Below are 20533 nucleotides of genomic sequence, written 5' to 3'. Positions count from 1 at the left end.
AATAGGTACAGACTACAGTGGTCCAAATGATACAGTTATTTAACTATATTACTCAACAAACAAACAACATTGTGTCAATTGGAATAGCTTTTTGTTAGCACTGGAGGAATAAAGCACGTGGAAATTTTCATTATAATTAATGGTTTATTCTCACGAAGTAACACTGATAAAGGTTGAATAGCAGATCACACACTAGCAAATTTATCCAAATTCATCGAGAAGGTATGCTTGAAATTTCTCCCTGAAAAATACAACCAATCACTGACGTTCACACGAAATATTGTAGGATTTATTTCGAAAAATACAAAATGAGCTAAAAACGAAACGAACGCCATTCAGCAACCACCGAATTCACCTGATTTGGCTCCCTGCGACTTTTTCGTATTCGAACGACTCAAGAAACTACATTTGAGCACCCGAGATGAGATAATGTCAAAATCGAAGATGGCGCTAATGGTCATACCGCAAATCGAATATAATAAATGTTTCGAGGATTGAAACAAGCGCTGGCATAAGTGCGTTGCAGTCGATGGGGAGTACTTTGAAGGGGACAATATCGATATTGATGTATAATCTAGTATATTTCACTAGCTGACCCGGCAAACTTCGTCCCACCCAAAATTTATTTTTTGTTATCGATACCTTAAAACATTCACGTTTACATTACTAAGCGCACGATGATGGGTCTAATCGCAGAACTGTTCATTGATTGATCTTCTAGTCGTTCCTTTAAAAATTACATATTACTATCAAAATCCTAGTAGTTCTACCAAAACTCGTCATTCTAATATCAGATTATTTTCAGACACAATTCTTGTTCAAGATTTTTCAACCACTTGCAAATAACATGTTTCTCCGTTACATGGAATAAATGTTTGATACAGAAAGTATGACAGAATAAAGACAGCCCTAATTCGGACAAATCATTTCTCGAGTTTTGCTCTTAGGCGTCGTGCACAAATTACGTAACGCGATAAGGGGATGGGGGGAGGGGGGTCGAGGTTGCGTTACTTTCTGTGTATTAGAGATAGGAAATTGCGTTACGTAGGGGGGAGGGGGTCCAAAATCCGGATTTTTAGCGTTACGTAATTTGTACACGACGCCTTATCAACACATTCGGCGATCAACTTTTATTTATATAGATAAAAGAAAATATAAGAGTGTTCCATTTGCTTGATTAGTTCTCAAGTTATGCAAAAGTTTGTGTTTCATTTTTGTGGCAGTAGAGAGTGGATAGGTGTGTCAAACCACCACAGAAACATTTATTGCCTCCTACAACCTCCATATACCGAGTCATTCTTGTTCTTGAGTCATGCAGCATAAGTGCTTCATTTGTATGGTAGCCCCCCCTCCCCCTTAGAGAGAGGGGAGGAGTGTTGATTCACCATAGAAACCTCCACATGTCAAATTTGGCTCCATTTGCTTGATAAGTTCTCGAGTTATGCAGAAATTTGTGTTTCATTTGTAAGGCAGCCTTCCCTTAGAGAGGGGGGAGGAGTGTCGAACCACCATAGAATCGTTTATCGATTTCTAAAACCTCTATATGCCAAGTTTGATTATATTTTCGTGATCTGTTCTTGAGTTATGCAGAAACTTATGCTTCATTTGTATGGTAACCCCCCTCCCCCTTAGAGAGGGGAAGGAGTGTCTATTCACCATAGAAACGTTTCTTGCTCCCTAAAACCTTCAAATTCCAAATTTGGCTCCATTTGCTACATTAGTTTTCGAGTTGTGCAGAATTTGTATTTCATTTGTATGGCAGACCCCCACCAAAAAGAGTGGGGAGGTGTGTCTACTTACCATAGAAACGTTTCTTGCCCCCTAAAACCCCCATGCCAAATTTGGCTCCATTTGCTTGATAAATTTCCGAGTTATGAAGAAATTTGTGTTTAATTTGTATGGCAGACCCCCCCCCCCCCTTAGAGAGGGGGAAGAGGTCTCGAACTATCATAAGAAGCTTCCCCGACCTCAAAAACCCCTACATACCAATTTTCACGTCGATCGGTTTAGTAATTTCCGAGTCCATAAGAATCAGACAGACAGACAGAAATCCATTTTTTTTATATACAGCCATTCCATGCCAAACCGATATAGTGGTTCTCAGATTTTCGTGATAAGTGGTAATTTTGTTTTTTATCGCAAAACATTAGACCCGTATTTTTTAATTTTTTATCATGGTGCCCATTTCCATTTTAGAGTGGTCCGTAAAATCATTTTTTTCCATTTTTTCCCAAAAATTACTTTCTTCAAAAATTTATAACTTCTGAACTACTGAACCGATTTAGATGATCGACACATCAAATAGAAGCCAATGAGCTAGCTTTTTATTCAAAAATATTAAGTTCGCGAGAAAAAAAAAGATTTTATTTTCGGAATCATTGATCGTAATAGTTTTTTTCTGTATTCATGGCTTTGGACTAGAGGGCGCTATATGTTTTTATATTTTTTCTTGAAAGCTGAGAATTTTTTATCATGGTATATCTTGATATCAGAGATGGTATTTTTTTCGTTTTTGAGATATGATTTTTCAAAGTTAACCGATAGTTCGAAAAAACAAAATTTCCCCCTTTTTTAACTACGAAAATTTTTGAACTACTTAACCGATTTAGATGATCGACACATCAAATTGGAGCTTTGATAAATATTACTTTTGCGAAAAAATAGGATTTTTGTCTCTGAAATTAGTAATTGAATTATTTTTTTATAGTTTTCTCGGTTCAAGATAGAGGGAGCTATATATTTTTTATAATTTTTCTGGAAAACTGAGGTTTTTTTTACATAACATATCTCGATATCAGAGATGCATTTTTTTTCGTTTTTGAGTTATTATTTTGCAAATTCAACATGTTTGAAGACCTCGTTCAATCTCCACGCAAGTCCGACATCTAAATCAAGTCGATTATCTAAATCGGTTCAGTGGTTCAAAAGTAATGAATTTTTGAAAAAGGCATTTTTGAGAAAAAGTGGAAAAAAATGATTTTTCGGACCACCCTCAAATGGAGATGGGAATCTGAGAACCACTATATCGCTTTGACATGGAATGGCTGTATATATCAGCTGTATGACACCCGCCATGTTTTTGGTGCCAACATCTCAAACGTCAAAAGTATTTGTTTTCTTCAAAACAGCGATCCGCGTTGGCGTCATTGTGCTTCGTTTACTAGTTTAGGGGAGCGTCAACGAATAGCTGATTTTCAGTCGGAATGAACGTTTTCAAAATTAAAATTATGAATGAAAATTAGCTTTTCCATATCAAATTAGTATTCTATTTAAATTAAAAACATTTTTGTTTGCAGTTGGGGTAAAAGTCTCATACGAAAACTGTTTATGGTGACAACTTTATATTATAATGAAAAAATCAGTAACAATGTTGGAATTGTATAGCCAAATGGTTGAATGAAAGTCAAAAATATGTGTCTCAAGTAATTAAATAACACGATGTGGCTTGGTGTCTTCCAATCTAATAGAGATTACACTAACGAGTTTGGGACCCAAATTATGGCCCTAATTTGAAGTCGCCATCAGACGTCGACACTATTTTTCTGTCATCGCGAATTACCAATTTACCACCATCTGACATATCGTGAAGTCGATGATGAACTTTTACAGCAGAGGGATAGTGAGATATGCGGTGACGGTAGGTAGAGTGACTACCATCTATATATACCGTGCCATACGGCTGGTATATATAGATGGTAGTTATTTGTGAAACAAATATTTTGTAAGCCACACCTCCGACATGAGAGCAAATTTGTCAGTCCGCAAATGCTGAATTAATTGTTCGCTTACTTCTTCTATCAAAACGAATAAATCGCATAATTTCCAAGAAACGATTTCTGTTCTTTGTTCGTAAGATGAATGCAGGTCCCCATTTTTTATTTCATAGATATACGGTTGGAATTCGTGCTCGGCACGCACCAGGTGCATATGAAATTGCATCTGAATCTCCCAGAAGCATATAAGTATCTAAATCCGTAGAAGTTAGACTCCATTCGGATCCTAACCCTCGACATATTTCTGATTCTGTGCACATTCTTATATGATTCTAGATCCGTTAGTCAAATATGAACGAAAATGCACTTCTTCTTTCCCCTATTTTACTTTTATGGTATTGGGTTTTGCAACAGGGACGTTTCTTTGAAACTTGTATGAAGCGGAAATTCGCGAGATTATAAAACAAATTGAACATACACATATAGTGTACCGAAAGACAATTGGATAGTATTTTCGCGGTGAAACATTAGAATGTTTAGTAATATCAGACTTACAAAGCAAATAACTTTTTAAATAATCATATATTATCCAACGGTGAAAAGACCGCTTATGGAGGACAACGTTACTATACATGTGATTTTCAGGAAAAACAAAGAATGAAGAGAGATAGAGATTTTAACAATAAGCAGCTTCATGACACAGTAAAAGTCGAGCAGTGGATGAAAAACACAGTATAGAGAATGGAATTTGTTAATTTTGATTGAAATTTCAAAGGCGACCAAAAAAATCTTACATTTCAGAAATCGAACCTTATTTAATCATGTATGAATGATATTGATGAAGTATTTTGTTGAGATTTATCTTGCGTTAATGAGAAATTATAAATTTGCTTGCTAACATGCTTCTAATATTGTTACCGGATATCCGTTTCATCTCTAATGTCAATTATCTTACCCAGCGTAAAGTGTCTCAAGTCGTAGCTTGTGCCTGATCCTGTGTCAAAAAGTAACAGCATCTTTTTCAACGAAACCATGCCTTGCTCGAACAGTGCAGCCGCTTCGTTCGAGTGATTTGCGGGGGCTGTCGAATTGAGATCATACAGTCCCAGCAGCGAATATATAAAACCATTAAGTACGAACGAGGGCGGCGTTGTTGGATACTCCTCGTACCAGGCATATTTTCCCAGAAACGTAGCCAACACTCCACCTTGATAGGAAGGTATCCTAAACAGTTTCAACCCATCCAGCGCAGCCTTCAGGTACCGCTTGTCTCCCTTGGAATGATAATACGCCCGGGCTAGAAGTGAAATTGCATGCCCCTGGGACATTGCCGAATACCATCCACGCGACAGCTCCCCGAAACCTGAACCCAACTTTCGCCGAACAGGAATCGGCCATCCGCCGGTACTTTGATCCTGATGTCGGATCAACCATTCTGCAGCGTCGTAAAAATGGCTGATATGTTCACTTGTCGAAAGCGTCAAATTGTCAAAGCTACCGTTTCCTAGAAACGATATTTCCACCACCTTCAACTCTGTTCGTCGCATCTTTCTTCGTTTCTCGGTATTTATAAACTGTGGCAAACCTTTCTGCAAATCCACAAATAAATCCCTCGTCAATGTACGCCAGCTGGAGGTACTATTCAGTCCAATCCCGTAGTAAATATTATCGTCCTGCACGCTTATCATCAAATCCGCTAATATATAAATAACATTGTACAGCTTTTGGGTTTCCCGGTTCTGCAGCGTCACCGTAAAGCTCGAATTCGGTCGCAGCAAAATATTCACACTCATCACCAGATCGAGCACGTGATACATAGGCAGCGTGATGGCATTTTCAAAGTGTCTCCCCGTTGAAAAATGCACCACAGTCGTATCCTTTTCCTTCAGGTACGACCTGCTCAGCGAACTATTTTTAGGCACTTTCCACTCTGCCAGCGCTTTCTCTCCGTCTTCGACGATCTTCCGCCTAGGTTCCGGTTCCGTCAAGTTCTTGCTGTAGTGCGACAATCCAAATTGCGCTATCTGGGTTGCGTAAAAGTAACCTTGACTCTCCCACTGCGTTGAAATTGGTACCTTCTCAATTGCACTTATACACTTCACCCGGTCGCGCATTTCCACATTGTAATTCTCGAAATACATGAATATCCCCTTCGGATCGTATGCTCCCTTCGGGTTGTTAACCTTCCCATAGCTGTGCGACCAATCGAATCGCTTCGCACCGTCCACCGTGTTGAGCGAACCGTACACCTCGAAGTACTTGGTCAGGAACGAGAACGGCAGATACACCTCCTCCCCCTCCCGGCGGCATCCGATTGTGTACTCCTGGTTGATGACGCAGTCAATCTCCTCCGTCAGCTCGAGCTGATTGTCTGCTGCGATTGGTAGAAGGGAATATTAGTAACGAGGTTAAGAATGTTGAATTGAAGCTAAATATTACCACTATCGTATCGGTGGTTGTTCCATTTGGGCACGAGCCCCCGCGCGAAGGTCAAATCGCCACCGCAATTTGACCATAACGTGAACGTGATCAGGAACACCGCGAAGCACAGACATATCAGCAAAAACTTCAGGTTGAGGCGCATCATTACAAGGAAGAATCTTGTCTGCAAGGAAATGTTAAATGTAGAAATTAGTTCATTGTAAGGTAGATCATGATTTCAGTGATCACTCAAAAGAACTGATTATGTTTCTTACGGGTGTAGCAAAAATAATTGTGGAAATTAGCAACAGAGATTGATTCCATTTCTTTGATGGCAGTGTGAGGAAAAATATGTTTAGAATGTTGGAAATAATCACAATGATTACAGACAATGCACAATGGTTCAGGAGATGTAATTAAGTGAAAATTAGCATTTAGAGCTCGACAGTTATTCTCTAGACAAAAATTGTCTTCGACAAAGTTGTTACATACGATAGAGCGCTCATTTTTATGTTATCAAAAATAAGATGACCAAAATTGTCGATGAAATAAAAAATCCAACTTTCTTATCTTTATAGATAGAGGTAAATATAGTTCGAAAATGTTGTAGTCCCAGTTATTTGAGACATCTTTGTAGAACAAAGTTTTTTTATATCTCTTGAAATAACCGATATAGCGCATGTTTTCCAAGTTATGTTTGGGCCTAACATAACTTAGAAAAAAAACTTTGTTCTACAAAGATGTCTCAATAACTGGGACTACACCGTTGTCGAACTATGTTTACCTCTATCTTTAAGGATAAGAAAGTTAGATTTTTCATTTCATCGACAATTTTGGTCATCCTATTTTTGATAACATAACAATGAGTGCTCTATCGTATGTAACAACTTTGTCGAAGACAGTTTTTGTCTAGATAATAACTGTCGAGCTCTAAATGCTAATTTCCACTTAAATACATCTCCTGGGCCATTGTGCAATGGTATAACGGATGGCTTGATGATCACCGTGGATGTATCCTTCGCATACCCTCCACCTCATTTTCGTCATTAAGGTGAAGATGGAAGCTAGCCATTGTAGTAGTATAGGTAATCCCATTGAAGTGCCACTATGTGGCACTTCATTGACACGAGTCTTTGAATACATTTGAAAAAAAAATAACAATTCAATACTAAAGTAAAATGTATGAACGATATTTTTTCCGATGAACAAATATATATATATATATATATATATATAGAAGGTCCATTTGCATATGAAGTAGAATTCTGATTATACACGAGCGCAACATGGGCAAATTTATGTAACACATTAAAATAACGCATGCGAATTGGGACTCTTTTGGTATTGATAAGTTCTTCCGCATAGTAACTCGATGTTGATAATTTCTTAATATTTTCCCTCGTTGATCGTATTGTTTTCACACATTCACGTTGGAGAACCTTAACCCTTCTCTTCGTTGGCCGAGGCATTTTGATTGAATGTAATACTTTTCCGTTTACTGTTTTTGAAAGCATAGATAGCCGTGGCAGTGTTCCGAGCTCTGCTTTACAATTTTCTTACCCAATGTTAAAGTTGCTAAAACTTACATTATAGGCCCATTAAACGTAAAAATAATAATTATATTGATACAACACAATTGTATTCTATTGATTTTAATGACATGAAACGCAATGACTCAGGAATAACATTTTTTGAGTGGTTTTTATAGCTGTTTCGATGATGTTGTCTGGCATCAGTGTCGAAAAAATAACGATGCCATCACCAATACAAACAAAACCATTGCCGAAGATTGAAAAATGAAAATTTAACTTTTTAGGGCACTAGCTCGAGTTTTCCGATGTTTTTTACTACACAGTGCGACAGCAGATGAAAATTTAATATCTTGTGAGTAATCGATTAGAGTTTGGTTGATATTACTTGATGGAAAGTGTGCTAAAACGATCATTTTCTTCACACTGTTTCGCAAAATTATTGATTTTCGGGCGAGGGATGAGGGAGGGAGATGAAAGAAATGAGCGCCATTTGTGGCTAGCTTCCACCTTCACCTTAACGATGGACCGCAGAAAGTCAGGTCGATGATGGACTCTTGGCCATCTCGGCAGAAGGTACTAGGGTGCCCTCGTTGCCATACAAACGAAGCATAAATTTCCTACATAACTCAAAAAAATTTCATGCAAATGGAGCCAAAATTGGCATTTGAAGGTGTTAGAGTGCAATAAATGTTCCTATGGTGATTAGACAGTCCATTTGATGTTTGCGCTAAAGTGGAAATGGGTTTTAATGTGATAAAACGCACTCCTATAACTTATTCTATCTATATAAATAAAAATGGATCACCGAATGTGTTGATGAGAGCAAAACTCGAGAAAAGAATTGCCCGATTTAGGGCTGTCTGTATTCTATCATATTTTCTGTATCAAACATTTATTCCATGTAACGGAGAAACAGGTTATTTGCAAGTGGTTGAAAAATCTTGAACGAGAATCGTGTCCGAAAATAATCTGGGAGAAATACCAGGAATCAGCTTGAGTGTTTCTATCAACCAAATTACAGATCTCTAACCGCTCTACAATTTGTTCTTCGACACCCAACTTCTATCTTTCTTAATTTCGCTGCAATGTCATATGAAACAATTCCTGGTGAGCCATCAATCAAAATCTTCAAAAATCACGATTTTTACTCCACTGTACATCAAATAACCAATTAACTTTCCCCTTAACCTTTTTTTTTATCCCTTTTTGTTTATTTTAGGCTCATTAGCATTTTAGCTGTAATAGAGCCGAATTTTAAACGTGTACATGTCACATATTTATCATATCTATAATTAGCACATTACACAGTTGCCATTTTTCGGCGTTAGAGTATTCCCTTCTATACCATTGCAAATGGTACAAATTTACACAGTAGCCATTTAGGCGTAAGAGTTTTCTATCTGTTCCTCCATTATGTTATGTTAAGACTGGACAGCGGAGACAGTCGTTGGTCCATTGTTGAGTTATTTATAGAACAGCAGCCCGATGTTTCTGGCAGAGCAGAGCAGTTGTATGGATGAATCGATCTTATTTCGACCGTGGATCGATCTCCATCGCTGATGATTGTTGCGTGGACGTAGTTATTATGTAACAACACAAAGATGGTCAATGGGGGCCCTGAGTTTTGAACTCACGATCGATCGCTTACTAAGCGAACGCGCAACCAATGTGGCTACGGAGACCCCCTCCCCTTAACCTTGATCTTTTATATTTTTTCTTGAAATAATCCACATTCAGAATATATTTTTTCAAACTGTATATAATCGAGTCTAAAATTGTATATACACTGGATTCCTTTTTTTTACGCGATTTGCTCGAAATTACGCGATTTTTTTTTAAATTACGCTATCTGCCCATCGTTGCCTCGATTTTTTTTCTGGGGGGTTTTTGTTGTGTGCTTTTTGCATTCCATCGTGTATAATCTACAGACATGAATGAGAAAGCGCTGCCTCGTTGAGAAGAGAATTTCTGCAAGATTTTAAGCGCGCGCCGATGAAAACGCGATTTGTTCGAAATTACGCGATTTTTGAGACGGCGGATCAAACGCATAAAAACAGAACTCAGTGTAACCGAATCATCTATAATCGAGTCAGTATATCATCGAGTCTGTATTTAATCGAGTCCGACCTGTAAATGTATCAAAAAAAGCATGGCCTATTCATCTAGAGTCATAATTGAAATTTTCTCAAGCATACAAATGCGTAGTAAAAAACACATAATGCTTCGCATAATGAGACTTGGTTTAGTTTGTGCGGCATATTTTCCAGGGTTAAAGCCGCATAAGGGACCTTTTCATGAGCAGAATGTTATAAGACATATCAACTTTAATAAACAGTACATTGTAAGCCGTTATCGCCCAAGATCGCTTTGCCCCCAAACATCAATGTAATTTCTATGCGAATTAATCGCTGAGATTAACACGTTGACTGCCACGTCAGTCATCGGTGACACAGAGCTTTCCGTTCAGGCCGCGTCAGTCACCGGTGACTGACAGTATAAAATATGATGATAAAGGTAGAAATTTATTTACTTCCTTTGCATAAATTTTACTGCCTTCGAGCAGAAATACCTTCTTACGATAAGAAACGATGGCCCTTATACGTTAAAAAATTCCATCGAGTAAATTCTAATTTTCTGGTTTTGCGCTTCGCATCGCTGTACTACGTTATCAGCGAAATTCGCTATAAAACCACGTGGCACTCGATGTGTTAAACAAAATATATGTTCACCGCTCCTAAAATATGTGAACAGTCGTCTAAACTGTTGATTGATTCAAGATATCAGATTGAATAAACTAAATTTCATGAGACATTCCTTAGATGTGATGCGCACAGAACTACGACCGAATAGGTATCTGTCGGTTTTTATTTATATTTTGGCATGCGACGGCTCTACAGAAGTAAAATACGGTATCTATAGTCAATGGTTATACTACCAAACAAGAAGGTGACCACTTCGCCTCCACTACCCATGAGAAAATTTCAATTACGATTCTAGGTGGACAGGTCCAGCTTATGGGCCCTATTCCAGAAAACGAGATGAGCAGACGAGCGCTCGTCTCGTTTATTTTCATATTCCACAAGCCGAGCTCGACTAAAAACAGACGAGTAGCTCGCTATAATATAGTTCTTGACAGTGTTTTGTTTGGTTAAGTCGTTCGTGAGTTATAGTGTCGCAAATATGGAGCAAAATAAAGAGTAAATCCGACATATTTTACAGTACTACTATGACAAAGGCAAAAATGCATCTCAAGCTGCCAATAAAATTTGTGCAGTTTATGGACCCGATACAGTTTCCATTTCCACCGCACAACGATGGTTTCAACGTTTTCGTTCTGGTGTAGAGGTCGTCGAAGATGCGCCACGCTCCGGAAGGCCTGTCGTCGAAAATTGCGACAAAATCGCTGAATTAGCCGAGAAAGACCGGCATAGTAGCAGCCATAGCATCGGCCAAGAGCTGGGGATAAGTCATCAAACCGTTATTAACCATTTGAAGAAGCTTGGATTCACAAAGAAGCTCGATGTATGGGTGCCACACACGTTGACGCAAAAAAACATCTTTGACCGTATCGACGCATGTGAATCGCTGCTGAATCGCAACAAAATCGACCCGTTTCTGAAGCGGATGGTGACTGGCGATGAAAAGTGGGTCGCTTACGACAACGTGAAGCGCAAACAGTCGTGGTCGAAGCCCGCTGAAGCAGCTCAGACGGTGGCCAAGCCCTCATTAACGGCCAGGAAGGTTCTGCTGTGTGTTTGGTGGGATTGTCAAGGAATAATCTATTATGAGCTGCTTTCCTATGGCCAAACGCTCAATTCGGACCTGTACTGCCAACAACTGGGCCGCTTGAAGGTAGCACTCATGAAGAAGAGACCATCTTTGATAAACAGAGGCCGCATTGTCTTCCATCAGGACAACGCCAGGCTACACACTTCTTTGGTGACGCGCCAGAAGCTCCGGAAGCTCGGATGGGAGGTTCTTTTGCATCCGCCGTATAGTCCGGACCTTGCACCAAGTTACTACCACCTGTTTTTGTCCATGGCGAACGAGCTAGGTATTCACAAAAGAGGCCTGTGAAAATTGGCTATCCGAGTTTTTTGCCAATAAGGAAGCGAGCTTCTATAACAGGGGTATTATGAAGTTGGCATCTCGTTGGGAACAAGTCATCGAACAAAACGGCGCATATTTGACTTAAAACAGATGATTGTAACTAATTTTATGAACAAATGAAAATTCAAAAAAAAAACCTCAGGACTTTTTTGACAGCCTAATATATATATATATACATATATATATATATATATATATATATATATATATATATATATATATATATATATATATATATATATATATATATATATATATATATATATATATATATATATATATATATATATATATATATATATATATATATAGATATATATAGATTTAAAACTTTCCTTGATAAATCGTTGATTAGGTGAACAAACATTGCCCCCAATAAATCCATAATAACAAAACGTCTGAGTGATGAAACGTTATGTTTTTTAATATTTTGGCACTGAGAAAAGAGTATCGATTGATCAATTTTAAAATTGTTTGTTGTTTTTCTCAAAACAAAAACATGTCTTCTCATCTGACATCACTGATCATATCGAGAAAAACTGACTGAAGTCTCTCCAGTCATCCAAATAAAACATTTCTATGAAACTCGTGTTCTGGAATGGGATGTTTTGCTCGTCTCGACAGTGACTGAAGCCGGGACGAGACGAGACGAATTGCTCGTCTCGTTTTCTGGAATAGAACCCTATTTCATACATGTACCTACTATTTTGACGACGGATTCGGACAAGAAATAACTCAAAAATGAATCCCATTTAGAATGATAGGTATAGGTGTTCACTTTACGTAAAATGATCGATTTTATAATATTTTTTTTCTATGATAAAAACTGTACTATTTCAAATCTTTATAGTCAACACCGTATGCTATCTAGAGCAACAAGGGGTTGTGCTACAATATTGATCGAAGAGCGAGCATTGTAGCTGTATGTGAATGCGGGGAATTGGAATATTCCTTAGGGTGACCACTTTTCCCCCTCTTTCCCTAGTACAAAAGAACAAATCAGTTTTCTTTAATTTTTTTTCTTTTTTTATTATGGAAAAATTGTCGAACAGTCGATTAATCGATGACACTGGAGCGACTGTTCGTATCGTTTTATAATCAGCTGAAAAATATATGATTAAGGGCTGTCCACATAACACGTGGACAACTCTAGAAGGGTAGGGGGTACGCGAATATCCACGCTTGTCCACGGTGAGGGAATAATGTCCACGTGTACACGAGTAGTAAGTATAGTATAAATGAAGTCTGAAATTTATTCACAATTTTCGAAGCTGTAGTATCAATCTCTTTCGATAGTTTGTCCCGAAGTGTCCCGAATCATTTGTGCCGTGTTCTGAGCTATTTTTCCAATCTTCTTTACCCTCCGCTTCAAGATTACCTATTTTTTTTGTATTGGGCGGAGTTGAGGACAATTGGGTGGATCTAGGTTTTTGTCAATTAAATTCAAACCAAAACATTTGAGGAGTTGTGTCCGAGACACGACCGCTTAGGACGTAGGACTACGCAATCTTTTTTTTTTTTAATTTGTTGGTTTATCATTTCGGAAATGATAATGGTTGTGTTAATCGCGAATACGTCGAAATTTAATAAATAACTCTTTAGTAAAAAGTTCCGGGGACCCTGAAAAGGTTTAATGGCTTGCGTGGTTTTGTGGAATCATTTCGAGAAGCAACGATTTTTTCTTGCCTTTGCATGAACAATACCCTAATTGGTCATATGTCGCAATTTATTTCTTTATATCAATGCACGCATTGCACTGAGTGTTTAACAAAGGCATCTTCCGTGCATCGTTTATGAAAAATCGTTTCTCGACTCTCGGTCAAAACCGTCAACAAAGCTAGGAACTTGTTACATCAGAACAGAGCCGATGCGATACAAAAGACAACAAAAAGTATCGAAGGTGTGCTATTCACATGTACAAGAAATGAACAAGTTCTAAGTTTCGCGCAACGAAAACAAGCAACACACCCAAAGTCAAACACTGATGGCTAGAAGCGACATATAATCACTTGCACTCTTTTTTGTCTACTTTGCCATGGCTCGGATGGTTGTGTTAATTGCAATGCCAGATGTACTTCAAGTGAAATATTCGCTAGCGTTAACAGCTCGAGTGGGAAACATAAAACACAAAACGAGCAGAATAAGCGACCTTTGTTGTTTCGGGCACAGAAAAAATCTGAGAGTTTTCCTCAGAGGAGATGCAATACTTATAAGCTAGCGACAGCTTACTTACCATGCAAGGGTGGGGTTTACTTCGCAAATATTCTCTTCGATTGGTATGCACATCGTTAAAATCCGTTCGCAGCAAAAATAGTTATTAACGTCAACTTTATTTCATAAAAACGTGACCTGTTTTCTGATTTGGCACTCTTAATGTAAGATATAGTCCTACGTCAAAAGTCCATCAAACAACCAAGACTTTCACAAATATATTGACTTTCGTTCCACCAGGTTGTCAAATCACGAATTTACGAGCAAATTTATCCATGAATGTGAATTTCAATCTGCCAGAGACACCATCTAGGTAAGATTTTTTTGGCCAGGAAACTGTCCGAAATCCATCATTAAGTAAGTTTTCAAGTCAAGTAAGTCCTCAATTAGCAAATATTCTTCGTTGTACTTCATGAACGTTCGGTCATATCTGAATAGTGACGGTTTACCAAGAAGGGTAAAAAAAAGCAGATAATCTCACACCAGAAAAAGACAACATCTTCTGAAGGAACTTCTTCCATAAAAGAATCCTGATTTATTGTTGCAGGAGTTACGATGTTAAGTTAGGAGGTTAATTTTTCATTCAGTATGTAGCTTTTTCTGGAATTTGACAATTTTTTATTTTGTATTTTCCTGGGCACTTTGCAGATCTAAGGGGCTGTCCACATACCACGTAGACTAGTTTAGGGGGGTAGGGGGTAAGAAAATGTCCACGCTTGTCCACGGAGAGGGGGAAGGGGGTACAGACCTCATCCACGTGGATAGGAAGAACAAATACACTTTTAAATACAATCACCTATACATTCAAATTTAAATACAATCTGTTACATTTTTAAGAATTTCAAAACTCTCCATATTTATCAATAAACGGATTGAGCCGTCGGAGAGTGCAGCTCAGTCAAACGTTCATATTTTTTTCTCATATCATTGAACTTTTTCAGTGGAATCTATATTCTAAAAATATCTCATGTAAACTTCCTTTGATCGAACTTTCATAGTTACGGAGTATGCATAGACGCCCATAACCCAAAACTATAATAATTAAACTATTTCAAAAGATTGATATTGAAATTTCATGTATGCGTAAATGATTTTTCATGAGATATAACTTGCTATACATGTTACTGCCGTTCTACGCATAGTTGTCCCATGTTACTTTTTGGCGACTTTTACTATTCTTCATAAAACATTGTTTATATGCATAATCTTACGGAAAAAACACAAAAAGCATATAGTTTGTTCCTAGCTTTAAAAAAAACAACATCAAGCTCAATCGTCCCATGTTGATATTCTATTCATAACTGTCCCACCATGTATTTTCTTGTAGATCCATATCGAATAAATCGGTTCAAGTGCAAGAATTTCATGTCACACTTTCAGCAGGGCTAATGCACTCATTTCTGGTTTGGAAGAACAGAAACTTTAACAGAACACGTGTACAGATTGTTAGCGAATGCCTAATAACAATGAGATTTATATTCTGCGAAGGTGTTGCAGATCACTCATTTCTTCATAAAACGATGTTTCTATGCATAATCTTTCGGAAAAACACAAAAAAATATTGTTTGTTCCCAGTATATCAAAAAACAACATCAAGTTCAATCGTCCCATGTTGACATTCTAGGCATAAAAGTCCCACCATGAACTTTTAAACCCGTAATCAAGCTTGATTGATTCTGTGAGGAGATCTCATCACATTTCATTAAACAATAGTATAGTGCTTCTAAAAAACCCGTTGCTAAATTGAAATGCTTAAAGTTTTTGGTACACAAATATGCGAGAAAACTATGATTGCGTTTTTCTCAGTTGCTGATTTTGGAACAAGGGACAATTATGCGTAGAACGGCCGTGTGGTTTTATGTCGAAAATAGTTGGTCTTAGGATAATAATGTCTGTATAGTACAGAATTGCGTGTAAAATGAATACAGTTGTAAAATATTCAAATTAATGTAACCAAATATCTTTTAGGAGTAACGGAGGAACTTAAAATTTTGTGTTTAATGGGTTTTTACTAATTTCTCAAAAATGCATGAATATCGGGGTTTTCATTATTCAATTATTTATAACATTGATGTTCAGTAAATTTAATTTTAAAATGAAGTGTGCGGAATTCGAATCTGTTCGGAATATAAGTCAAAACGGTACAGCGTTCCGAAATCACTTGAAAATTTCGACCCTTTACTCCTCAAACCTTTGTTAAATGTAGATCTATAGATATCAGTGCATGCTTCCTACTTTATCTTTTCTTTCCTTGAAATTATTTTTTATTAATAATTTTATTAATAAATTTTATTAATGAAAAATAATTTATGTATGAAAAATTGTTCTGTTCGTTTGTGTGCGCTCGAAAAGTTCGGTACTGATGGGTTATATTATGACAAAATATACAACACACTTCAAGGATTGTTTTTGCTACTGCCAACACCTCAGGAAGTTTTATGATTTCCAGATGGAATAAGCACGCTTCTGAAATAAAGCTGTGAACGTAAATGTACTTTCTAGTATTGAATATGTATTCTATGTGATAGCAACATATTTTTTGAAGGTGTTTAAAAAATCGTGAACTAAAATTGTATCTAACAATGATTTTTAATCCATTAGTTTTTATTCGATTGGCGTTACTCAAAATCAATCTTTGGAATTGTGTGGTTTAAATTCAGATGCGGATTGTTCAACTGTACTTTGCACGTTTCCGTGTTGGGAAACCAGATAGACTTTACATCATATCGCAGATAATACAAAAACAAAGTATTTCGAGTATCTAAAATTCAACTCATACGAAACTTTGCTTTATTTTGCTAATCGTTTCTCTACCATAAAACCTCAATGTGCCACAGCAAAGCGTGACAGCGCATTATGCGCATTTCAGTTGTTTCATCAATTATTCTAGTGAAATAAGTAAAAATGTCCACGTGGACAACAAGGGGAGGGGTATGAAAATGTCCACGCTTGGGGAGGGGGAGTCTAAAATCGTACTTTTTCTGTTCACGTGGTATGTGGACAACCCCTAACGAGATATTAAATTGTTTGTCCAGTCTTTTCAGAAACAACGACCTTACAGTACATTCCATCATCTATAACGACGCAACCGTATTTCATCAGCAAATTCTTGGAGAACATCCTTGAGCGTTTCTTTGCTTCCAGATTTTACTTTGCATTACGGTTCGATGCAACTTGTGTCTCGACACTTCTCAACCCACCATTTGTTTTTTGATTTTAGGATTGCGAAGCTCGTACCATTTCGTCCGTGTCTATCGTTGACAAATCCAGGGTCCGTTTGAAAAGAGCAACCACTTTCGAGTGAGTTTTGGGATCAGTTACCTTTACTTCAATCTCCTGGTTCCCTGCCAATGGTTAGACCTTCTTCGAATTGCAACCTGGATCAGGATTTGAAAGACCGTGATGTTTTGGACAGTTGAACAGTTCAGCCGACTCATGAGATGATAATCCGGATTTTCATTGATTCACGATGCGCTTGTTCCCGGACGGCATGATATATGCAATTGAACTCATCCTGACACTTAAAATAATAAAGTTATATTCTCATACTGCTTTAAGATTCATTCTTTCCCAGCAAACTGCTATATTTTTTAATATAATATTTTGATTCTCCAAAAACTTTGTCAAATATCGTATTTTAATCAGACAGCGGGCTTCCAAGATATGATTCTCTAAGGATCAGTTGTTATCAGAATTTGTCTTGAGATATCATTAGGTATATGATAGCATGTGCCAAATCTTAAAATAATCTGTCCGAAACCTATAAGCCGAGCCACAAATTATCAAAATTTATTCACGAATGAAGAAATTATCTACATTAAACGAAAACAGCATGAACGAATTTCGTGAAGCCTGCACTCAGGCATTTTCATTACTGTCAATAATTTCAGGTGATTATCACGAACGTTAAGTTGATCTTCATCGCCTGCGGTGAATTTTCATTAAAACGTGTTTGATTTTCATATTTAGGAAAAAAGAACGGACCAGAAATCCGGAAAAGATAACATTAATTTCCGTTGAGCGGTGACCGTTTGTACGATGTTGAGCGGTTGAGCGACGTTTAGCGTTGAACTGCATTGAGCGTTGAGGTTTTATATCATTCCTGGTCATTTAGAGTCAGTATAATTAAACCGGAAATCAAAACAAGATAATGTTCGTCTTCCGCTCGTCTGTCATTTATAATTGGGGGTGTATGCCATTTCCAGCCAATCGGAAGTAAATTCATAAAACATAGCAAGAGTTATACTATACATTCCATCGCCGAAGTCGACAAAAACAAGAATTTTGTGTGATGAATGGCAATTTTCCACCATAAATCGATTTTACTCTCAATTGGTTGACGATGAATTTTATGCTTTGATTTTCACTAACACGCAATGATCTTCAATTTCGACGTTACGAATATCATGACCAAAATGAAGATGCAAATGAAAGATGAACTTCATGACAAGCTGATGTTGATGTTCATTGAGAACGTTGTTCCATACTTCTCGACTCTCGCTTGAGCAGTAGGTTATCAAAACAAGTCAGGCTGAAATTCGTCGTATTTGAATGTCGTGAACGTAAATATTTTCGGCACTGCCTATAAGTGATGTTTTGATGCAGAAAGGGCAACGGAAAAATCAAGACTACATAAATGGAGTTCGGAAGAAACCGAAGAGCGATACGAATTAATTCTTGAGTAATGTTAGTGAAAAACTCAAAGGACAAGAAAAACACGACTTCTAATAAATCCAATTTACTTTATTTTTTTACAAAGCCGATCGTTTGAATTAATATTACAATCAGGATAAATCAAGATTGACGTTAGAATTCCGGTAATATAAATTAGGCTTTAAACAAAGTCGCAATTCAATTATTTCCTTGATCCGCGGGAATGCAAAAAATTTCCACGCGAACGAGAGGGGATGGATTTAGTAAATGCCCACGCTGCTTCTCGTGGGGGGAGGGGAGAGTCTAAAATCATGCTTTTCTTGTTCACATGGTATCTGGACAGCCCCTTATCTGAACAAGGGTTTCGGAAAATCTGACATCACTAGACAAGACAAAAACAGAAAATAGCTAGTGACATGATCGGACTGAAATGTGCGAATAGAATTCATACTTGAATAGAATATAGTATTAATAGTTATGCTATAAACCCAAAAGCTTACCTTTACTTGGTTATTATTGGGACTAGTTCATTTAGTTCTTTTGGGAATCTTTTCATTTATACTATAATTATGATAACAAGAAGCATACAAAAACATACATTAATGTCATTGTTGAATTGTAAGTATAATTTATAAATCACTATTTTTTCTATAAAATACGAATGGAATCATATCATACTGTTCCAGGCTATAAAGCAGCATAAAATATCGTTCCTACACTTCCATTACCTTGCTTTCTCACCTGCTCGGCAGGGGAAGGGGTGAACAGCTGTATTGGCAGAAACAGAGGGGCGTTTTCAACAGCCCTTTGAAAACAGACACTGAGGGATATACAAGCAAATGAAATAAACAAACCGCGTGCCGCAAGAGACGACACTTGCCGCTAGAGAATCAATCAATCCTTTGAACAACCTTTCGGCATGCAAAGCAATAACTACCATTTGTCATTTTCGCTAAAAATAGAGCACTAGCTGCGGCAATTTCCAACTGTCTTCCGTATGCCACTTTTCAAAACACCATTCCCATCGATCGCCACGGTCCGATGGCAGGATGGAAAAATATTACTTCTAGCCGAGTCCAGCAATTGATACTCACTTTATGATGTCGAGCAGGAGCGCTGAAACCGTTCCGCAACGTAATGGTCATCGAGAGTTATTGTGATTTATCTTGAACGAACACTAATTTGTTGCGGAATTTTACTCCGATTGCTCGGTTCATTTTTCCCAAAGCAGCAGCAGCAGCACCCCCATACGAAGCACAAACACAAATCGATTTGCTGTGCCTTGCCTGCCTGTCTACACCCCTTGCACACTGCTGTTTTCCAGCCCTAGGCAAACTTGTAAACAAAACAAAAACTGTCAGCTGAAAAATTAATGCTCTCACGAAATACAGCAGCACCCATTTCTAACCAAATCACAACACATTCTCTTTAGTCACATTCATTGCATGTTTTAAAACCGTGGAATCTTTTATTTCTTGTTCACGCACAAAACAAAGTCGATTTTATATTTCCTGGATATTTCATGTACTTCCGTCTGCCTGCTAATCGATTTCCCCAGGTGAGCACTCCTTTCCAATCATACCAATTGACGGCAATTTGATTACCAGGAATGAAAACATAAACATAAATGGCGATTTGAATTGACAACGTCTCATTTATTCCCCCTCTGAATGGTTGGTTGTTCGGTGAAGCAACATCGATCAAATATGAAGGAATTCTGGGCAAATGCCACTTGCGGCTAAAATGAACTTCTGTGGAAGCAGAGATGCCAGATGTGAAGATTTGCTTCATTTCGAAAACATTCGATATACAGTAGAACCTCGAATACCCGCGAGTGGATGATCCGCGCGAAAGCGAAGTACACGTACAGTGCCGAAATCTGATGTCATATTA

General features: G+C 37.6%; 1 protein-coding gene across 3 annotated transcripts in view; it reads right to left on the bottom strand.

Moving 5' to 3' along the window:
* LOC129767384 (D-glucuronyl C5-epimerase B) overlaps nucleotides 1-20232 on the bottom strand; it is a 29627-nt gene extending 9395 nt beyond the window's left edge. The window contains exons 1-4 of one of the 3 annotated variants that reach the window (XM_055768245.1): nucleotides 19735-20232; nucleotides 19141-19201; nucleotides 6153-6318; nucleotides 4669-6087 (exon numbers count right to left, since the gene is read on the bottom strand). In XM_055768245.1, coding sequence (XP_055624220.1) covers nucleotides 4669-6087; nucleotides 6153-6300 — 1567 coding nt within the window. In that variant the 5' untranslated portion in view covers nucleotides 6301-6318; nucleotides 19141-19201; nucleotides 19735-20232. The remainder of the gene's footprint in view (nucleotides 1-4668; nucleotides 6088-6152; nucleotides 6319-19140; nucleotides 19202-19734) is intronic. The other 2 variants (XM_055768243.1, XM_055768244.1) reach the window with 2 other exon arrangements.
* Nucleotides 20233-20533: the final 301 nt, after the last annotated feature.

Source organism: Toxorhynchites rutilus, chromosome 2, assembly GCF_029784135.1.
Source record: "Toxorhynchites rutilus septentrionalis strain SRP chromosome 2, ASM2978413v1, whole genome shotgun sequence".
NCBI lineage: Eukaryota > Metazoa > Arthropoda > Insecta > Diptera > Culicidae > Toxorhynchites > Toxorhynchites rutilus.
This window is presented reverse-complemented; position numbering and strand designations above follow the sequence as displayed.